The 21588-nt window shown below is 52.1% G+C and overlaps 2 protein-coding genes across 2 annotated transcripts in view; both read left to right on the plus strand.

The window, feature by feature from the left end:
• TRAPPC9 (trafficking protein particle complex 9) overlaps positions 1–21588 on the plus strand; it is a 403698-nt gene that overhangs the window by 278127 nt on the left and 103983 nt on the right. The window contains exon 18 of the mRNA XM_006879266.1: positions 7951–8061. Coding sequence (XP_006879328.1) covers positions 7951–8061 — 111 coding nt within the window. The remainder of the gene's footprint in view (positions 1–7950; positions 8062–21588) is intronic.
• Positions 9217–21588, plus strand: part of LOC102863408 — a 14813-nt gene continuing 2441 nt past the window's right edge. Inside the window, exons 1-3 of the mRNA XM_006879402.1 lie at positions 9217–9350; positions 11764–11869; positions 11944–12085. Coding sequence (XP_006879464.1) covers positions 9217–9350; positions 11764–11869; positions 11944–12085 — 382 coding nt within the window. The remainder of the gene's footprint in view (positions 9351–11763; positions 11870–11943; positions 12086–21588) is intronic.

Raw genomic sequence — 21588 nt, forward strand, 5'->3', positions numbered from 1 at the left:
AGGTCCTTACGTACGGTGCCTTTTGTGTGGTGTAAAATGGTATTTGCAACGAATAAATATTGTACAAAATTCAGACAATCTTCAGCTTCACTTCTATACCCAACTCCATAATTTCCAACTGCCAGGCTTTCTTTGTTTCCAACTTACAACTGGACTAGATCTTCCTAGTTTGCTGCTCGAGCCAATTTATGCAGCAGTAAGAATCCTTCTCTGTCTTGTTGATCTAGAGTGTGGCCGGTTCTTACTGTAAATATTTAAGATATTGTCAATATGATGGGTTTAAAATGGTATCTGAGGGTTTTATATCTATGTTGTTGATTAACTGTTGGATGGATCTTCTATTTATCTTTGTTTCCTCTCCTTTAAATAACTCACTCTTGTTCTCAGCTTCTATATTGATCTCCTGCTGGGCAATTTCTTTCTCACTGATTTATAAGTGTTTATAAATTTTGCACTCCATTCTTTCGTCAGTTTTATGTATGAAATCAACCTTTTCACAGTGCAACTTGTCTTCACTTTCATTTATAGCATATTTTCCATTGGTTAAAAGTTCTTAGTTCTAATGAAGTCACCCATTTATACTTCCTTCATATTCTGTTTGTTTTGTAAGATATTTGAGAAATGTTCTCCTTCAAAACTGTAAGCGCTTAGTGTAAATGTTCTTGTAAAGACAGCGTTTTTTAAACACACACATACCCCCACACACCCACACCCAGTTAGTTTGTCATCTGTTTGGTTTTTATTTCTGCTCATGGCATGAAGTTGTTGTTGTTGTGTGCCATTGAATCAGAACTGACCCACAGCTGACACTCTAACAGGATTAAATAGGGGTATACTTTTCCGTCTGTACACATAACCAGTAAGTCACCTAGTAGCACAGTGTTTGGTTGCTAACTGAAAGGTCAGCAGTTTGACCTCCCAGCCCCTATAGGAGTGAGATAAAGTAGTCCCCTTCCATAAAGAGTTCTGTTCTGGAAACCCTGTGGTACAGTTCTCTCTTGTGTAAAGTTCTTGTGTGTCAGACTAGCTGGAGACTTGGGATATGGGCATAACCACTTATCCTCAACATTTTTCTTGAGTCATTCCTCATATGTTAGCAGTACCACAGGCCATTGTGTTGTGTTTTGTTTGTTTTGTTTTCTTAAGTCACTGCTTATTGGCCAGGTCCAGCTCATGGCAACCCTCCATTGGCTTTTCACAGTTGTAGCTCTTCCTACACGTTCCCATTCTCCTCAAGGTCAGCCACAGCTTGTTGTGGTCCATGCTGCCAAATGCCTTTGCATAGTCAATGAAACACAGATAGACATTCTTCTGGTACTCTTCTCCTTTCAGCCAAGATCCATCTGACATTGGCAGTAATGTCCCTAGTGCCATGACCTCTTCTAATCCCAGCTTGTATTTTTGGTAGTTCTCTGTCATTGTACTGTTCAAGTGGTTTTAGATAATCTTCAGCAGGATTTTGCTAGTGTGTGATATTAGTGATAGTGTACAATAATTTCTACACTGGCGGGCCACCTTGTTTTGGAATGGGAATAAATACGGATATCTTTGAGTCAGTTGGCTAAGTAGTTGTCCTCCAGATTTCTTGGCACAACTTGGTGAGCACATGGAGGGCAGCGTATGTTTGCTGAAGTGCTTCAATTGGTATTCCATCAATTCCTGGGGCTTTATTTTCTGCCAAGTCCTTCAGAGTAGCCTGAACTTCCACCTTCATCACCATTGCCTCTTGCTCATATATTGTTTCTTGAACCAAGAAGCAGTCCTCAGGACAGAGCAAGGAAACATTACATGGTTCAAAATCAGGAAAGGAGTGCATCAGGGATGCATCTTTCCCCCTTTTCAATCTGTATGCAGAACAGATCATTTGGGAAGCAGGGCTTTATGAAGAGGAATGTGGCATCAAGATTAGAGGAAGACTCATTAACAATGTACAAAACTGAGGAAGACCTGAAGCACTTGCTGCAAAAGGTCAAGGACTGTAGTCTTCAATATTTTTTGAAGCTCAACATCAAGAAGACAAAGATTCTCACCACTAGGCCAGTTGGTAACATCATAATAGATGGAGAAGAGACTGAGATTGTTAGCAATTTCAGCTTGCTTGGATCCATATTCAACACTCTTATTACCAGCAGTCAGGAAATCAAAAGACAAAGTGCATTGGGAAAATCTGCTGTCATGGACCTCTCCAGATTTCTGAAGAACAACAGTATCAGTCTAGATACAAAGGGGCACTTAAATCCAGGCCATGGCGTCCTCAGTTACTTGTTATGCTTCAGAAAGTTGGACAATGACTAAGGATGACAGAAGAAAAATAGATGCTTTTGAGTTGTGGTGCTGGAGAAGAGTCTTGAACATACCATGGACTGTCAAGAAAACAAATAGGCCTGCCTTGGAGAGGGTGAAACCAAGTCTGTCCTTGGGGGCTAGGATTTTGAACCTCTGTCTCACTTTGGGCACATGGCCAGTAGAGATTGGTCCTTGGAGAAGGACATCATGCTCGGAAGGGTGGATGGACATTGCAGGAGAGGGAGACCCCGGATGAGATGGCTTGATACAGTAACTGGGACAGTGGGGGTTGCTGTGTCAGAATTAGTGAGATTGCCTCAGGACAGGGCAGGGTTCAGAGCTGCTGTACACAGTGTCGGTATGCATCACAGGCATGAGGTTTGGAAGCAGGAGTGGCATCCACTTCCTAAACAACTTGCCTTTGGAAACTCTATGAACTTTGATAAAGGTTTATAGTTGTAGAAGGGCTTCAGGCCTTTTTTTCATAGGGTCGCTATGAGTCGTGCTTGACTTGAAGGCAGTCAACAACAACAACAACAGCTCTTTCTAAAAGTTTGTCCATCTTTCTTCTTCTCTATACACGGGTCTGATTCTAGGCTGTCTTCTCCTTCACTGAGCTCTGACACTATAGTCTGCCGTTGTCTAAGGAGCAGAAAATGATCCATATAGACGCAGGGCTGTGAGTATCTCTCTGTAAGGGCCTGACGGAGTAAGAACAGCACAGTCTCTCACTGCCTTAGAGCAGAAATCAGACAAAGCGCCTGAAGCCCAGCCCCACGGAGCCTCTGGAGCAACACCAGAAGGAAGAGGTTTGTTTATTCATTGTTAACAGACTCACAGATAATGCACCAACCATGGAGTTTATAAGAGAAGGAAGTTGGAGAGTGGGGGAGGCAAAGAATATCACCCAATACAACTCCAGATTTTTAGCCCAAGTTCCAAGGCACAGTCCTCACTTAGTCCAGGCTCTGGTTTCAGTTCAACAGTCAAATCCAAATCATCCAGCAAAGTTTGCCTCAGAGCATTTATAAGTCTGTTTCTCCTTGTAGCATCTATTAAAAACAGCAAATATTTTTATCTGTGGCTGGCACAAATGCAAGAAGCCTCAGGTCACACCTCAAGAGAAATGGCAGTTTCTCCACAGCAATGCCGCACAGCCTCTCCACCACCATCACCAGCGTCTCACTCTCACCAGGGTCTTGCTCCAGTCTCTCTCACGTCTTGCCACCACAAGTCTTGCTTGCCTCATCTTGCTGCCCAGTGTGGGGAGCACTCTTTCCCTTATTCTGGTCCTATAGCTGTTGATGACTTGCCAGGCCATGCTGATTTGCGAGACCTTGTGTCTTCAGTTAAGGTAGCTGGAGACTGGAGGGGCTAACTGGAATGGCTAAAAAGAGCCAGCTTCGAGGCTAAGACCACAGCCATGTGTCTCCAGCACAGCATACATCTTCAGTGCACAGCCACTCTTGAGGGGAAAAGATGAATAATGTCTTCCAGTGGAGGGTCAGCTTTGAATTGTTTCCTATTCTGCAATGCTGAGGTTTTTTCCTTTTTCACTGATCTGCTCATCTATCATTCCTCGGCCTTCATGATCTCAGCTTTATGACAGTTCTGGTCTCTTAGATCAAGCTTCTCATCTTCACTGTGTATCTTCTTGGCCCTTTCCCTCCTACATATAAATCTAGAGTCAGGTTGTCAAGCTTCATCTAAAAACAAACAGTTAAAACTCTTCTTCTACTCTCAGAAATGGAATTTACATACAAATTTGAAAGAGATATCTTTAAATATTAAACCTCACCACCTTTGAGCATAATTTCTCTTTGCATTTGTTTATCTTCTTTAATATCTGTTCATAAATTTTTACAATATTCTCTATAAATGCCTTGCATATATTTTGTTAGATTTATTCCTAGGTGCATCTTGGCTTGCATTGCGATCATAAATATATTTTCTCAAAAGTTTAATTCTCTAAATGTTTCTATATGCTTTGTGAGAATGTGAATTATTCATGTGTGTGTGTGTGTTAGTGCTGTATTCAGCAAATGTTGAAGTTACTTATAACTTTTATTTTCTCATATTATGAAATATGAGTATATACAATTATTTTTCATTTCTCTAATGTCCCCATCTTTCAGAGCTCTTCCCCTGACAAGAGTGGAGTTTCCATGAAGGCACAGATACTGATACTGTCTCACCCTCCCCCCTACATCCCCAGCGCCAGCAGCAGTACCTGGCACATGGTTACTTTTTGCGTTGTTGCTGTTGTGTGCCCTGGGGCTGGTTGTGCCTCTGTAGGATAGAACTGCCCCAGAAGAGTTCTGGTCTGTTCTTTTCAAAGGTGCATAGTGACAGTATAGGACAGAGGAGAACTGTCCCATCAGGTCCCCAAAGTTGTAAAATCATTGCAGGTTCAGAATGCCGCGTCTTTTTCCTGTAGAATCCCTGGTGAGTTTGAGCTGCCAACCTGTCAGCTGTCAGGTTACTCCACCGTTTGCCGCACAGTAAGCCAAACTCACTGAATATCTGTGGGATTTGTGGAATTAATTGGCTCAATCCCTGGTTCAGGACCAAGGAAGCAGCACACACTGAACACATGGACATGGTCTCTCACTCCACTCTCCTGGCTTGGAATTGGCCCTTCGTCCATCTGGGAACCTTGTCCGCATTGCCCAGGGTTTTCCACCAGTGACTGCCCAGTTTCTGTAAGTGAACCTGCTCGTCCAGTACTGACTCTGTCCCCCTTGTCCCTAGCACCATACAGGGCTTCTGTCCTTCAAAGACGTTCTCATCTCAGTTCTTCCAGTACACATCCTATCCTTCAGAATCATCGATCCAGAAAGAGAGAAAGGAAACACAACTTAACAGTAAGCTCTGGAGGTTTAGTAGCAAGAAATTATGTTGCCATCCCAAAGGCTCATGGTTCAAATCCACCAGCAGCTCTGTCGGAGAAAGATGGACATTCTCCTCCCGTGCAGATTACAGCCTCTGAAAACCCACTGGAGAGTCAGCTAGGAGTCGATTATGACTGCACAGCAGACAGCAACAACATGCACGTCAGCAAGGAGCCGTGGTGGCACCGTGAGTGAAGCACTGGATGCTAACACAAAGGTGGTCCGTTTGGACCCACCAGCCGCTCCTCAGAAGGCGGAAGTGCTCCTAAGATCCCGGCTCTAGAAACCCGCTGGGGCAGTTCTTGGTCCTGCTCGGTCACTGTGACCTGGAACCTGGCGGCCAGCAGTGGGGTTTGCTTTTTTAGGGGAGGGTTACAAGTTCCCGAAGGGAGCGCTGGTGGCCAAGTGATGAGAAGCTGCGCTGTAATCTCAAAGGCATGTGGCTTGAACGCATAGCTGCCCTGCAGGAGAAGGCTGAGCAGTCTGCGCTCGCTGACCCCACCTCTCAGCAGCGGCGTTCTCCAGCAGCGGTATCTAAGCCACACGACGTGGGAATGTGCTCCCGGGAGAGAAGTGTGGCTCGCGTAGGTGCTGCTGTGCTCTGGGAAAGGGGTTGATTTATGTGCAGCAGCTGGAAAGCCGAGGCTGCCAGCCCCTCGTGGTGTCAGCAGGGAGATGCCCCACCCCGGGACAGGATTTCTGTTTGGGTAGCACACGCTCACACATTTGAATCCTTCCTTCTCTCCTTTAAAAGTACTTCCATTTTTTCTCCTCTGATACATGTTTTATGAGTTCCCTTTTCTGATGAATGATTTTGCTGTGATTAAAGATTTCATGAAGTTATGACAATGGTAGAATTGATCTTCATTCTTGAGCGCTCGTAGGCAGCTGTCGGAGCTCGTGGAAATGTGCACGTGCTGAGGCTCTGGGAGGTTCAGAACCAGTCAGCAGCCCGTGCCCTCAGAGACACACACACAGCCTCCACACCAGAGCTTGTGACTGTGGCCATGCATTACACCTGTTCCCTGCCTGTTGACTATCTCATCATGTGGGATTTAAAATTTGTGACTAAAAAGGAGAAATACACTATATGAGTTTTGCAAATGAACAATATCTGTCTGGCAGTGTTGAATGCTGAGGTGACAGACCAGAGCACTGCTGGCTGGCCTGGCTGAGGTTATGTCAGTGAGGCTGGGCAGTGATTCTCAGTGGAGTCACAGTTACGGAGGGTGGAATTTGACAGCTATGCAATGAAAGGGTCCCGGTGTGAGCTGATGTAGTCATCTTCCGTTTTATAAATAATGTCCATTTTTGTTGTTTGGTCTTTTTAAACTTTTATATTGGTTTGTTTGTTTACGAAGTTCGTATGTGCTGTGTTTCACACAATTCTTCATTCGTATCATGTTTCGTACCGTCAGTCCCATGCATTATGTTTTATAAGCTCAGTCACCATTGGACCTTGCCCATCGTTACCCAATCTTTTCCAGTCCATGCTGGATCCTTCCGATTTCCTTCACTGTCTCCGTCCACTTTTTTCGTAAGGACCTGGTCTTTGGAACTTGACGGGGTTGTTAAGTGAGAAGTAGGTGTACGGTCTTCACCTGCTGTCACGTCACCACACCAGTACTTCGTAGCTGCCTCACAGCATTTTTCCTGTGTCTCCTGAGTCTCCGAGGCCACAACTAGAAATGGCCCCTGGTGTGAAGGGACACATGTGCAGTGACCTCACATGCTAACCCCTCCTCTGACAACACTCACACCCTGCAGATGTACAAGCTCCAATATCTTTTTCAGGGTCTATTATGAAATCTCCCTAACATAAAAACAACCCCATACACAGATCCTTTCCTCAGTGTCTCTTTAAAAACTATGAACCCAGCTCCTCAAAGGAGGAGAATGGCTTCTGTCTGCATTGCTGACGCCTCGGTCAGCCCCACCATGTGTCAGCCGTGATGCCCCGGATGAGGGTGCTGTGTTAGTGTCTGACAGACATCCTGCCGTACCAGGAACCCAGCGCCTGGTGGCAAACAGAGATGCCGCTGTTGCCTCGATGTCCATGGAGTCCGTGGTTCTCAGGCTCAGTGCCCCATTCTGATTCCCTCACTTGTGGCTGTTGTCATTTCTTAGGGTGCTCCTGGCCCTCACTGTCTCAGGTGGCAGCAGACCCCTTTCGAGGGTGCAGAAAAGGGGGCCCAGGGAGGATGAGGACAAAGCCTTCTGACAAGTGGTCCTTTGATTTGAGAGGGACGTCTCCAGATTCCTGAAGCTTATTGGCTATAACTTTGCCGAATGGAACACCCCTTGCGGCAAAGGATTGTGGAAATTTGAGAATTTTTTCTTCTCATCTTCTGTCATAGATGAAAAGCAAGTGTGTATAGATTCTTCAAATGATGAAGACTGAGAAATTCTCTGTCGCCTGTAGCAGTCAGTCATAGAGATGAACAGAGTGCCATCTCTGTTGTTGTACGCTCGGAGCAGACATCTGTACAGACAGGGACGATTCCCGTCTCATTCACCAGGGCCAAGCCCATCCCTCAGGGCCCCCATGGTGCAGTGGTGAGAGCATCTGGCTGCTTCTCCAGAGTTTGGCAGTTCAAACCCATCTTTATGGGGGAAGATGAAGTTTTGAGTTGTAAGTCTCAGGTCTCCATCACACCTCCACTTTATAGCTTCCAGACTGGGCTCTTGTCTGCGTCTCCTGAGTCCCCTGGGAACCAGCTGGAAGGGCCACAAAGCTTGCGGCTCTGACTTGTCTCTTCTCTTGTCATTGCAGCACCCGGCAGTGCCATCTGCTGCTGGACGTCTTCAACGCCACGGAGCACGAGCTGACCATCAGTGCCAGGAGCAACGAGGAGCTCATCCTGCACGCAAGCGAGTGCCAGCGGTGAGTCTCGAGCCTCTGCCGTGGCTGCCAGCGTCTCCCCTCACAGGCAGGGTGGCCGTTATTCAAGTGTAGTCAAGATATTTAGGGTGACCTCAGAGTCAAGTCCGCTGGAAGGTGTCTGTCCGGCAGAGACGCCGGGTTGCGCAGATCCAGCATCAGGACCAGCTCTTCATCCCTCTTCTTGAAGAAGCTGCGTTGTCGGAGTGTTGGGGTTGATACTGAGCTTGTGTGCCAATAGCCAGTCTGTCTGAGGAGCTAATTCCACTGACAGGCCGGCCTAGTTCAGGGTTAGGGTGCCGTGTCCCTCAGGCCCATGCTGTAGCGAGCGGCGAGGTGTCTCCTGAGCCTGGCATGAGATGAGCCACAGGAGACAGCCTGGCCCCGGAGCTCGGTGGTGGCTGCACCAGGAATGAGGCCTGGCGGGGGACCTCGTGGCGGGCAGAGCCGCCAAGTCAGGGAGGTGCAGCTCTCCTCTGGCACACCCCCTTGTCTGGATCCCAGGCACGCTCCGTGCCGCCCCTCCCAGGCCGGGAGGCTGTGCTGGGGGTTTAAGGGCGTCCTTTGTAGGTCAGGGACAAATCGTACTGTTATCTCTATCTTTCATTTCGAAACATGGCACACATCTAGAAAATAGCCTGGGTACCGGTGTACCGTTTCCTAGCTGTAAGCAGCACTGTGTGTGTGCAGACACGCCCTCCCCATGCCTCCTGCGGTGTGTTCCTCAGAACAGCTAAAGTTAAAGCAGAGCTGACATCACCCCACGGAGCTGCCAGAACGCTCATGCTCTGTTGGTGGGGCTGTAAGACGGTCCTGTCACCTTCAGGAAAGGACCTGTGGGTCCTTGTGGAACTAAACATACAGATAGCCTTCACTGAGCAATCCAGCCCTACTCACGTGAAGCAAAACTCCAGCCCTCCACTGGCTCTGACTCAGGGGCCCTGAAGGACAGAGTAGAACTGCCCCGTGGGGTTCCCAAGGCTGCAGTGTCCGTGGAAGCTGACTGTGTCCTCTCTCCACAAGCAGCTGGTGGGTCCTGGACAACAGCAGTCTGGTTAGCAGACAAGTCCTTTACCGCTGTATGTACCATCAGTGCTCGTTCCAAACAGAAGAGGTCTCAGCAGTAAGAACAGATTCGTCACTACAGACACAAACCGGATGGGCCAGTCTCTGAACCTCTATGCCGAGAGCAGTCTGACCCTAAAGCGCAGGGCCCGCACCATGGCCGCTCTCATATTTTACGCAGATAACACGCACACTGTTTTCACACAGTTCGCGCAGCCTCCTGACCCGTTCGTTCCCTGTGCGTGCTCACGCTCACCTCAGGCCTCTTCATTAGTCAGCTGCTGCTTGAAGTTCTTAAAGCTGATGTTCCTCACACACGTGTTTCAGTCATTCATAAGATGTTCGTCCGCTAGGTATTGACGCCTGGGAAGCTTGCCGTGTGTAAGCCCTGTGGTTGTGTTGTTTCGTACGGTCAGGTTGGAACTGCTGCCTCGCTGACTCTCCAGCAGGTGCTCCGGGGCTGTAATTGACCCCGAGGAGACGGTCCGTCTTCCTGCAGAGCACCTGGTGGATTTGAACCTGTGCCTTTGGAATGGCAGTGCAGCTCTTTACCACTTAGCTGCCAGAGCACCCTGCACCCTGTGGTAGGCCCAGGGTCACCCAGGTGGATGCCAGAAGACTGGAGAGCCTGGCCTGGTGAGGGTTGGCCCGATGGGACCTGTGTCTCCCTCAGTCAGAGCTGACTCACTGACCCTCACCTTCTGACCTGGTCTGGTTGTGGGTTGGGAGGGGGCGGGGTCAGTGATGCGCCTGTCAGGGAAATGACCTTGGGTGCTGGTCACAGCGTCCCGGCTGCTGTTGGGGCTCCCCCAGCTCCGTCTCTTCAGGGCATTTGTGGGGTGTAGGGAGGCATTTCCTTTTGCCTCTCCAGCTCCCCTCCCCTCGCCTTCGCTCTGGGGCTCCCCCATGTGCCCCTCCCCCAGCACGGCACCAGTGGCTGATCCTGTGATGAGGGCTGGTCACACGCCAGTGCCGCCTGCGGGAGAGCCCGTCCTCATTTACAGATACAAAACCCATGGATCTGGTCACGCATCCATGCCGTCCGCGTGCAGGGGGGCCGGTGCCCAGGCTGCTCTGTGCATGACGAGGGGGAGCTGTGAGGTCAAGTAAGACAAGGAGGGGTGTGAGGGGGCAGTGAGTCCCCTGCACGACCTTGGCTACTGCTCAGGGCACAGAGACTCTGTGCAGGAGGGCGAGGGGGTGTGTTCACTCCCTCACTCCGCACGCGTGCTCTGCCTTGTGTGGGTGACCAGGTGACCAGTCCGAGTGCTGCCCTTGCTTTGGTTTGGACCCTGGTCCTGTTTAAGCAGATGAGGCAGGAGGCTCAGGGAGGTCACGACTCACGAAGGGTCATGCAGCCGCTCTGCGTGCATGTACGTGTGTATGTGTGTGAGTACGTGAGTGTGTACTTGTATGAGGAGTGGTGTGTGTATGCGTGTGTGTAGGTGCGTACACTCATGTAAAATGAAGACTCTGGCTGTTGTCACACTGTCTCTAGAATTTGTTAAGATGCCAGGTGTCCCAGCTGGCACTGGAAGTGCCTCCCTGCCTTGCCCGCTTCCCCCTAGAAGCAAGTGAGTCTCTGAGCCTTGTGCTTTGGTGGCCTGGTCAATTCCAGGCCGACGCCTCGGTGCTGTGATGTTTTGCCAAACCTACCTTGTGGCACATGGCCTGCTGTGACAGTGTTGCTAAGACTGCCCATCACTGTCCGGAAGTCACTCCCAGTGTGGAATAGCCCCCCTAAATTGCTCAGCCTTCCATCCTGGGTTCAGAGGATGCCAGATACGGTACAGCGCTCTTCTGAGTAAACTTTGAGAGCCACCGGCAGCAAGGACTTTAATTAACTGGAAAATTCGTGTATGGTAATTATTGTGCTTTTTGCTTTAATTACTAAACCATTAAAATGGCATTTCACACACGCTCATTTGGGCACCCAGCTATGTAGCCTGTGGTGGGAGCCATGGTCTAACCATTTGCCTGGCACCTGGTCCTGTGTCCTGGCGGTGACCAGCTCCTATGTCACCGTCACTGTCCCATGGCTCAGCCCTGTCATACGTCTCGATGGCTTTCCCGCTTGAGGGACAGAGACGCTCCACCAGCAAGCCACCTGGGTCTTCCCCCTGAGAGCACGTGGACGTGAGGCCCCCTGGACTCCAGCGCCATCTGGACGCATGGGGAGTGAAAGGGCCTGGATTCTCGCATGTTCTGTTGTTTAGAGATGCACAGTGGAACGAGTCACAGTAACACTGTGGGTGAATCACAGGTAACCGAAAGGGGGTGATTTATCCCAGCTCCTCACGAGGAGATGACGTGCTCTGCTTCCATAAGGTTTGGGTCGAGGAAACACTGTTCCATTCTCCTCTCACTTCTCGGGTGCTTACAAATCCAAGTCCTCTCAGTGGAGGGAGTTCTCCTTTCCGCTCTGATGGTCTAGAGTCTTGTGAGGTATAAGGGGCTCCCATCCTTGGCCGCTCACTGGCCCTGCTTCCCCGAACGTCACCGACACTCTTACAGAGGGAAGCTCTGCTCTGGCACGGGAGGCCGCCATGAATGGGGACACATGACAGGGGTCTGGCCACAGTCGTGCAGTAGCTGTAGAGACAGTGCTTGGAGCCCACCTAGCTCTCGTGACTCCTCCAGGCCTCGAGGACAGCGGCGGAGCCAGGCCCAGGGGGATCCCCGCACTCAGCCGTGGTCTCGGGAGCCACTGCAAACACGTCTGCAGACGGGGACGGTCGGAGGGCAGGTGAGGGCCAGTGCTCCCTCCCACCTGAGCACTCACTCCACACATGGCTCTTCCACTGAGATACTCATCCGCAGAGACACAGTCGCCAAGGGACCCCAGCACAGCCGGTCCAGGGGCAGGACGCAATGCAGGGGCCGGACGCCGTGCAGGGGCAGGACGCCGTGCAGGGGCAGGACGCCGTGCAGGGGCAGGACGCCGTGCAGGGGCAGGACGCTGGTCCAGAGGCAGGACGCAGGCCCAGGGCCAGGACGCTGTGCAGGGGGCCCAGCCACCTTCCTCCTCTTTCCTGTTTACGCCACTGCACTCCCAGGTTGTGTCATCAGTTCAGCGCCCTCAACTCATTGCCACAGTGTTGGAACCAAATCACAGCTGGCCGTTTGGAGGGTTCCCGAGGCCGGGAATCACACGGGAGGAGCCTGTGCAGCCTTCCCCCACGGACGGGCACTGGGGCATCTGAGCTGCCTTTGGTCAGCAGTGAAACGCCTTATGTCCTAGGCCACCAGCAGTCCTGGAGCCGTCAGATACCGACCAGTCATGGAACCAGGAAGTACAGACGAGAACCGCCAACTAGACCATCAGCAGTATAATGAACACCTCGCATCCTGCCAGTCACAGCCGATCTTTTCCCAGCTTGTTCCCACTTCTGTGTTATTTTAGAACCAATGTAAGACATCATGTTATTTTATTTGTAAACATTTTAGCATTTAATGCTGGAACTCTTTATTGAAAAAACATCACCATGGTATCCTAGTGCCTGTGAACGAGTAAGTCCTTACCCATCGACGCACAGCTGACACTGGTGAGCTTCCCACTTGGCTCAGTCACACTTTTGAACAGTTTCTGACTCAGAATTCACAAAGAAGCTACATCTCAAGTCCATTTGGAAAATGATTTGTTTGTTGTTGGGACTGTACGGATCCTACGTTTCCAGTTCCTTTCTCGGGTATATTCAGTGACGTTCAGTGCATTCTTGGGGTTGTGCAACCGTCTCGTCCTCCTTTCTGACTTTTTCTTCCTCAGAAATGTAAACTCTCTGCCCCCCACGTTTCCTGCTCATCTTGAAGCTACTGTTGTGTGATTCCAGCAGGACTTTGAATAGTCACTCACTGCCCATGAACGTAACTGGAATACACTGGAGTTTGTAAGGTGTAGATGAGCTATGCCATAACCAGAATAGAAAAGAATTTACAGGCCAGCTCTCTGCCTGCTAGAAACTCAACCCCCATTTCAGAAAACAAGGGCAGCAAGCAGATCTTTGACCAGCAGCCTAGATAGCTTTGGAGCATTTGACGGCGCTGCTCGCTATGGTCCTGATAGTGACCCGCCTTCCCCGTTGGGCTCCTGGTCACTGTGCCCCTGCCTCGCCAGGCCTCACATCCCAAGGTCTTGGCTGTTTTATCGTCAACTCAAGTTCTGCTTCACTCACATAGTGTGATTGAGATCTGTTTCAGTTTACTTCATCACCCATGGCCAGACTGGTTTGAACTAGCTCACAGCCTTGACTCGTGTATCACATGCTCCTTGCTGTTAATGCCGTTTTGACTCCTGGCTGACCATCCCTCTGGATCGCGAGGCTGTGCATCCCCTGGGAGGACCCTGCTCTTTGTCTCACAGAGCTGCTTGTGGATTCGAACCTGCAGAGGGTGCAGCCTTTGTGTCAGGGCACCTCTCTGCAGACGGCCCTCCCAGAGCTCCCCGAGTTGTAGACCGTCCCTAAGCGAGTACGGGCTCCAGCCAAGCTCGCTCTCAAGGTGTGGGCTCCCCTCCATCATTCTTTTAACCCCCTTTGAAATAGTTCCACTGAGTGAACCAAGTCCAGGGGCAGGAGTGGTGCCAGTTACAGCTTCTGATGATGGAGATAGCCTGCCTCTCAGGTGGCATTCATTAACACTATAAAATTACTAGGAACATCTAGATGCTTGATCTCTTTTTTCCTTTTCAAAAACTAGCCCCCAGAGTTTTGGAGTGGGGCCTGAGAGGAGGGGAGCCAGCAGGACCTGTGGCTGTGGGCATGGAGGGCAGCCCACTGGTCTGAGCTCTGGGTGTGGGCACTGATGGGGTGGGTGCTGTTCCGGCAAGCACAAGTTGTCATTGTCTCATGACCCTTGGCCTTTCAGACACAGCTTCAAAGGGAGGGGCTCAGGCCCCTGCGTGGGTGGGGGAGGAGGGTCTGCAGCTCGGCCTGGCTCTGTGTTCCAGTCTGCACTGTGGGGGTGGCCAGCAGGACACAAAGGGCCTGGGGTGGGCATGTCTGCTGGGCGGGGCCCATGCCAAGTCCCAGGCCTTCCTTAGAGTGTCTGGTGTAACTCACACGGTCATTCGTCAGAAGACTGACTCGTGGCCTAGAACAAACCTGGAGTTGCTTCCTGGCTGTGCTTACACAGCGTTTCTCACAGAAGGAAAGACGTGCTTTGTGTTGAAATCAGCACGGCATTTGGCTAACACGGCGGTCTTAGAGCAGAGCAATCACCTTTTAGAAGTTTGGCAGCAAAACCCCAGTGAAATGAGGCTGATATAATGGAGTCTTTTAATTCGAGCTGGCCCAGAAAGTCTCTGTGAAGTTACATTAACTCAGAAGACCTCTCAGCCACTGGCAGGGCTTCAGATGGGCTCAAAGCAGTTCATGCCAATGCAGCAAAATCAAAACAGACCCACATTTGTAAAATGTGAACGCACTGGAGCAGCAGCAGGAGAACTCGAGGGTCAAGCTCGAGAGTGAGAGATGCAGAGACTGGCTCGCGCACAGGACTGGAGAACCCCACACACTCAGGGGCTGTGGCTGGCCACCGCATTTCAGCAGGGCACTGTCGTTTCTTACTCAGCCGGTCAAGACATCTGGTTGATGCACCAGACATGCTACCCTTGATTTCGGAAAGGGAGATTGTGTTTGTAGCAGGGCACCAGCCTGTAATGTCTCCTCTTCTGGTTATCTCTGTGGTACACCAGCTTTTACAGATTTGATTCTGTGGCTGTTTTACTTAGGCAGCAGTGATCGAATTGGACGGAACTGGTTGGAAATTCTGGCCACTGGAATGCTGTCCAGTGAAGTCAGGACTGACGAGGGAAGCTGGAGCCTTTGCAGGGGTGAGGAGTGAGGGTGGAGGGGAAAGAAGGTGTGCCCGAGGCTGTCTGCACAAGCTGTTAGCTGTCACTTCCCGTCTGTGAACATTCACAGTCTAGCCCTTCTCAGTAGAATGATTCTCTGTTCATATTCATGGTGTTGTCACCTCCCCAAGCCTTCCCATTTGATCCTTGGTGGCCAGAGGGAGAGTGGCCAGGGAGTCCTGTGAATCTGACAAGATCACCCACTAGAATGTGTCCAGGACTGACCAGGGGGCATCTGCCTCGCTGTGGGGAGCCTGCGCTTCTGCACCTGTCTGATTTCTGGAGTGCCCTGAGTTCTTGTCACAGGCCCACATGTGCCAGGCAGGCCGGCCGGCATGTACTTGACAGTGGGGAGACGCAGGGAGGAAGTGTCCCAGCTCATGACCTGTGTGTGGTCAGCACCCCTGTGGACCACGGAAGGTCGCACTGCTGGCCTGGCCATCCTCCCATCGTGGTGGGAGCCCGCGGCCAGCACGTGACAGGCCTTCTATCAAGCTTTATGTCCTTTCCCAGGAACCAACCCGTCTTGATAACAGACCCAAAATATTTAATGCAAAGGCAGGCTCAGTGCTGATGTTTGAAGGGGATGCAGTACTCGCCGCTCACGGGGTGAGTGTGAGATGGTGGGGACGGCGGCACCGATGGCCTGGTGTGTGCTGCTGCGTTTGGGTAACTGCTCCATCAGTGGCTGTCCCCTTCCAGGTCATAATCACCTTCTCCTGATCCTTCTTTCTGAAATGTGTGCACCGAGGGCACACTTAGTTAGGACTTGGCTGCGGGTCATTTCAGGTCCAGTCTGGACCTCCAGGGCCCTGTTCTCCCGCCCCATGTCGAACCATCCCGTGGAAGGAGACCTGAGACGTCAGACCACAACTTGTTTGTGCTTAAACCTCCCTCAGCACATGGGGTCTGGGGCAGAGCCTCATCCTTGACCTCCCTTCAGTTTCACACAAGCATCCTGTATAGAGGATTTACAGCTGAGCTGTACCCCATAAAGTCTCCTTCAGAGACGACCTAGTGCTGCGCTGATGGGACTGTGTGCTCGCCGGCCTGCACCGTGTCCGCTGGCTTGCTGCTTTCTGGACTGCTTACTGCAGTCAGATTTAAGGACATTCTTCTATTTCCAGTTAGTCTTCTCTGTGGCTGCTCTGTCCTCTGCTCAGCGTGGCTCCCGTCCGCTTAGCACAGAGCAGCGCCCTCCTCCTCGTGCAGACGTGGCTCTGCTGTGCTCTGGGGATGTCTCCATAACCCGGAAGCAAGGGGAGGGCTGGTGAGTTCAGTGGACGTGGACCACTCGGCCATCCTGACACTTGAGTGATGATACGCAGACCTTCCTCAGCCAGCGTCACCAAGCGCTTAGCCGGACCTTTGCTTCTGGGAACATTTGTTCTTGATAAACATTTCAGACCATGAAAATTTGGGAATGCATCACTTCCTGTCCACCTGGCTCCCAGGACCGTCATGGCTCTGTTGGGTGGCTCTGTGTGCCTGGACATGGGTACCGATGTGTGTGGTGTCAGAATCCACATGTGCTGAGACACTGTGAGCCCCACTGTGTCACAGCAGACTGCCATCCGTGGCCCTTCCAACTGTGGAGCTTTTGGAAGAAGATTTCCAGGACTTTATTACAAGGTGCCTCTGGGGCAACTTGACCTGAATGGTAACCATCTCGGAACACTCATACCTGAGGCCGGAAGCTGAGGAAAGACGGCTTCTCTGGTTGATCTCCATCTCCATGAAGCACATGTCACCTTTCTGCATGTCATGTGTCCCGTGGAACATCCGGTTCCTGCATGGGAGGGACCTGTACAGGACGCAGGGTCTGGAGTGAGCTGGGAGCCTGGTGGACTCAGAGTGGCCCGAGCCGGGCAGTGAGGCCTGGTGCCCTGCACGGCCTTCTTCTTGGTGCTTTTCTGGGCAGCATCTTCTGCATCCACTGAGCAGTCCTCTCTGGTTTGGCACCCAGCAGCACTGCGGGGACCCAGCACTTTAAGGACCCGGCACTATGAGGACCAGCACTGCGGGGACCCGGCACTGTGAGGGCTAGCACTGTGGGCACCCAGCACTGTGGAGACCAGCACTGAGGGGACCCGGCACTGCGGGGGCCCAGCACTGTAAGGACCCGGCACTATGAGAACCAGCACTGTGGGGACCAGCACTGAGGGCACCTGGCACTGTGGGGGCCCAGCACTGTAACGATCCGGCACTATGAGAACCAGCACTGTAGGGACCTGGCACTGTAAGGACCCAGCACTGTAGGGACCCGGCACTGTGAGAACCAGCACTGCGGGGACCCGGCACTGTGAGGGCTAGCACTGTGGGGACCCGGCACTGTGGGGACCCAGCACTGTGGCAAGAGTCCTTTAGCAGAAACACTGGATCTTTCAGGGAGATGAAATCTAACCTCTTCCTCATCCTCCCCCAGATCTCGCTGAATGCTTAAAATCACACGCTTTTGCCATGTCTTTTTGTGTTCTATTTCATTCCTGATTTATCTCTTAATGTTTCCTTAAATAACTATTCTTAGTCTCATGTTTGAGATGCACCTCTTCTGAATATTTATAATGCTGTTTGGAAACATACCCTTGGAGTCATAGAGGTGGGGGAGCTGAGATCTCTGAAGCCCAAGCCCCCTTTCTCCAGAAGGGGTTCTGGAGTCAGTGGGGTTTTCTCGACCCCCCAGCCCACTGGTGGGAGGACTCTATTGGGAACGTGCTTCTCCGGCTCGCAGACCACGGATCTCTCATGGTAGGACCACTGTGTGCCTCCCTCTAGTTCAGTGTCCTCCAGGGACTGGCTGTTTCCATGGTGACGCTCTGTCTGGACTGGCCCAAGCTTCTCCCGAGGACACCACTGGCTGCGGTTTGAAGTCTAATTGGGGGGTCATGTTGGAGTTGCTGTAGCTCTTGGGAGGAGAGTCCTGCCCTCGCACCGATGTTGATGAAATCTGTTACAGGACGCAGTAGCATTCCTGGGCTGCACTGTGAGTTTGCTGTTGCCCACAAATACGGCAGGTGAACCTTTCAGCAGCACAGGCTCCCTTCCTCAGGTTTTACTGTTCTCCTCGCCCACCCTTCCAGGCTGCTTGTCCCCCAGGGCCTCTCTGCACCTTTGGAGGTGCTGCTGCCACGTTGATCCCATCCTGAGAGCTCTGTGTTCGGTCTTTGTGTTGGTGAGAGGAGGACACCATTGGATGGTTTGGATTTGAGGTGTAAAAATGAGCTCAGAGTAGCAACTTCAGCAGTTCCCTCAGATACAAGACCAGGAAAGGTAAATGTCTAGAGAACAGAGTCTGCTAGTGGTTGACAGGTGGCAGGCCGGGCGTGGGGTGGGGTGGGGGGAAGGGTCTCTGCTTGAGGGCTCCTGCATCCCTGTCTCAGTGATGGAAGATGACCCTATGATGGGCAGGCCGCTCTGCGCCCCACTCTGAGGCCTCACATGTTTCCTAGACTTCACCTTCTTGTCTGGGCTTTCTCTGACCTCCCTCTGGAAGTGCCCTCTGGGCGAGGGAGACCCCTGCCTGGGTCAGAGCCAGCAGCCCAGTCCAGTGTGACTGTCCTCGTTTCCTGCCATTGTCTCCATGCTCTGTGGCTCCCAGCATGGTCCTGAACAGCTCTACCCTCCTGTGACCCACTCTCTGTCCTTTACTCCCCCTTGTCTCTAATACAAAGACTCACCAAGACCACGCCCACGTCTGGCCTCCCACCAGAATGAGACCGTCAGCCAATCAGAGATGACACAGCATCCCCCCTGCCCTTAAACCCATCTCAGCGGACCTGACACGGCCGGCACAGCTCTGTCCCAGCCGCCTGCCTCAGAAGATACGGATTCAGCCGTGTCTCCGCTGTCAGCTGTGGCTCCGTTAGCCAGGGACTTCTCTCCTTTCTGACGGTAGCGCTTCCCACTTGACTGATAGGGGTTTATGGACTGACTGATGCTCTGGGCTCACACTTACATGTTGAAAAGAGTTTGCTTCCCCTGGTTGTTGACCTGGTTGTCTGTCACAATGGGCTATATTGACCCAAGGAGACTGTACGCAGCCCATGGCCTTCTTTCACTTGGGCCCGTGGGCACCCAGGCGCTGGGAGCGAGGTGCAGGTTTTGCAGAGTTCACCTCTCTGGGCTGAGAACTAGGCTGATGGGCACTAAGGGCATTTACAGGACCGCTAGCCATCTGGTCCCTCCCTGCAGGGAAGAGTGCACACTCTATTCGGCGTTCTGGTCCAGCCTGGAGATCGTCTTGGGTTCCTCCTTAGCAAGGGCTGTCCTCAGTCTTTCTGTTTGCAGCCATTGAGACAGTCTTCTCAGTTACGAAGAGGAGAGTGGTGCTGTGTGCAGAGTCTCCATGGTTTCGCCACGATCACACCGGGAGCAGCCCCTGCTCTGTACTGCTCATCATCCCGTCTCCTCTCTTCTTGCTGCAGGTGGAATAACCTTGAACTTGAGAGTCACCCCACTTGGATTCACACCTGCTGTGCTGATTAGGAGCTGTGGGGCTGGGGAACGTAAACCTCAGCGTCCATTTCTCCCAAGTGTCGTGAGGGTAACGAAGGAGGTCCTGTCTAGGGCTGTGAAGACAGATGAGATAAATGCCTGGGGTGCTTGGCACCGTCTGTGAAGGCAGAACCACTGGTTGGCGCTGTTGTGAAGACTCGGGACACAGTCGTCCAAGTTCAGGAAACTGTTGATGTTCCATCTGTCCATCCTCCCCACACACCAGCCTTCTCACCCTGCCTGAGCGCCTGGCTGGTCTCGCGTACCTGCTCTTAAACAAGGCCCCCAGGACTTCCACATCCAAGTCACTCTTATGTCCTCTTTCCTCGTGTAACAGCTTCCGTGTGGAATCGAGGAGAGGCAAATGTCCTCATGCTGTGTACTTGGGGTTGGTCCACTGCCTCCCTCACCAGGAAGGAAGGACTACAAGGGAGAAAGTGTCCTTTGTTAAAGTGGATTTTTTTTCTTTCTTCTTGATGATCAGATTACTAAAGTGTGGCAATTTGGGTGGTCAGACTATTCCCCTCTGCTTATGTTTAATGGCCACAACGTGTGAAGCTTGCACGATTGCTGGTTGACCTCAAGAGCTTCTGGGTGTCATTTCCTCAGTTGCAGCCAGGCTGAGATGATTGAGTCATAGACTTGAATGCGCTGGGCCTTTGGCAGTCTGCGATCATCCTGTCTTCTGCCCTGTCAACGCCCATCACTCCCCCATAAACAGAAAGTTGTGACTTGTTCCCGTGGTTGAACTGTGAAAGCAGAAGCCTCAGTGAAATGAGTTGGTCACATGAGGATGGAGAGTGTGGAGACAGTGAGGACAGAGTGACTTCTGTGGAGCCGCTTTACTCCCGTTTGATGCCCTGCAGTCCATCCTGGAGAATCGGGTGACCCTACTCCATCCTCCGTCACCCTCCTCCCTGCTGGACCGCAGCTCGCCACTCCAGCCGCTGGTCAGTCCAAGACCCCTTGAGAGTCGTCCTGACCCTCTACTTAAGCAAGGCTGTAGAAATCAGTGTGTCCTGATGGGGTTGGGGGCAGGACAAGGGAGACCTGGTTTTGGTCACACTGAGGTTTGACGTATGCCGATGGATGGAAACTTGGGCTCCCGGGAGCTAGCGATAAGTTGTACAGCATGATTGATGTAATTGACTTGATTGAATTGCACGCACACACACAGAGTAGTGACTTGGCAAATGTGTTCTCAACAACAATTAAAAGAAGGGAAACCAGATGATGGAAATGACAGAGAAGTATCCCCACCCGCTACAGTGCCGATGGCCCTCCGAAGAGCTGTTTGAGGCTAGAAGCCACCTGCATCGACAAGCAACCCTCATCAGCCTGGAGGGAGGCCAGATGGGGCTTCCGGCTGTGGACTGTCCTGGGTCCCTCCACCAGCGAGCCCCTGGGGTCACCCTCCTGCGTGCTAGCCCTGCACCAAGCCCCCTCCCTCAGGGCTGCCCTCCGTGACCCGAGGCTCGGGCACCCATCTGCCCTGCAGGTGCTGGTAGGTCGGGACGGTGTCTGTGCTGAGGGAGGTGCGGGCAGTACCGCCAAGTGGATGCCCTCATTTTCAATAGCAGTGCTTTTTCAGCAACAGTCTTACTAAGATACCGTTTGGTTCACCTCCTGACGGTCCAGGCATTTCAGGTTTTCACTGAGCTCTGCGCTTGTCACCAGTCAGCTCACCGCCGCCCTGCTCACCTCCTCCTTGTTCCTCCCCACCTCCAGCCTTGGCCCCTCCTGTGTTTACACTCGCTCTGCTGTGCCTCCTGAGGGCGTGGGCTCCTGCAGCCATGGGTTCCTGGACACAGCAGGGGCTCCTGTGGGCAGGTGTGGGCAGATGTAGTCTCCTGGGCACAGCATGGGTTCCTGTGGGCAGGCGTGGGATCCTGAGAGTGGACGAGGGCTTCTGCATGTGGGTGTGGGCTTCTGGGTGTGGGCACGGGCTCCTGTGGGCAGGTGTGGGCTACTGGAAGTGGATGTAAGCTCCTGTGGGTGGATGTAGGCTCTTGGGCATGGGCATGGGCTCCTGGGTCCGGGTGTGTTCTCCTGGGTGCGGACGTGGGCTCTTGGGTGCGGGCGTGGGCTCCTGGGTGCGGGCGTGGGCTCCTGGGTGCGGG

This window comes from Elephantulus edwardii, unplaced genomic scaffold (genome assembly GCF_000299155.1).
Source record: "Elephantulus edwardii isolate Elephantulus edwardi_28Jun2011 unplaced genomic scaffold, EleEdw1.0 scaffold00003, whole genome shotgun sequence".
NCBI classification, from domain to species: Eukaryota; Metazoa; Chordata; class Mammalia; order Macroscelidea; family Macroscelididae; genus Elephantulus; species Elephantulus edwardii.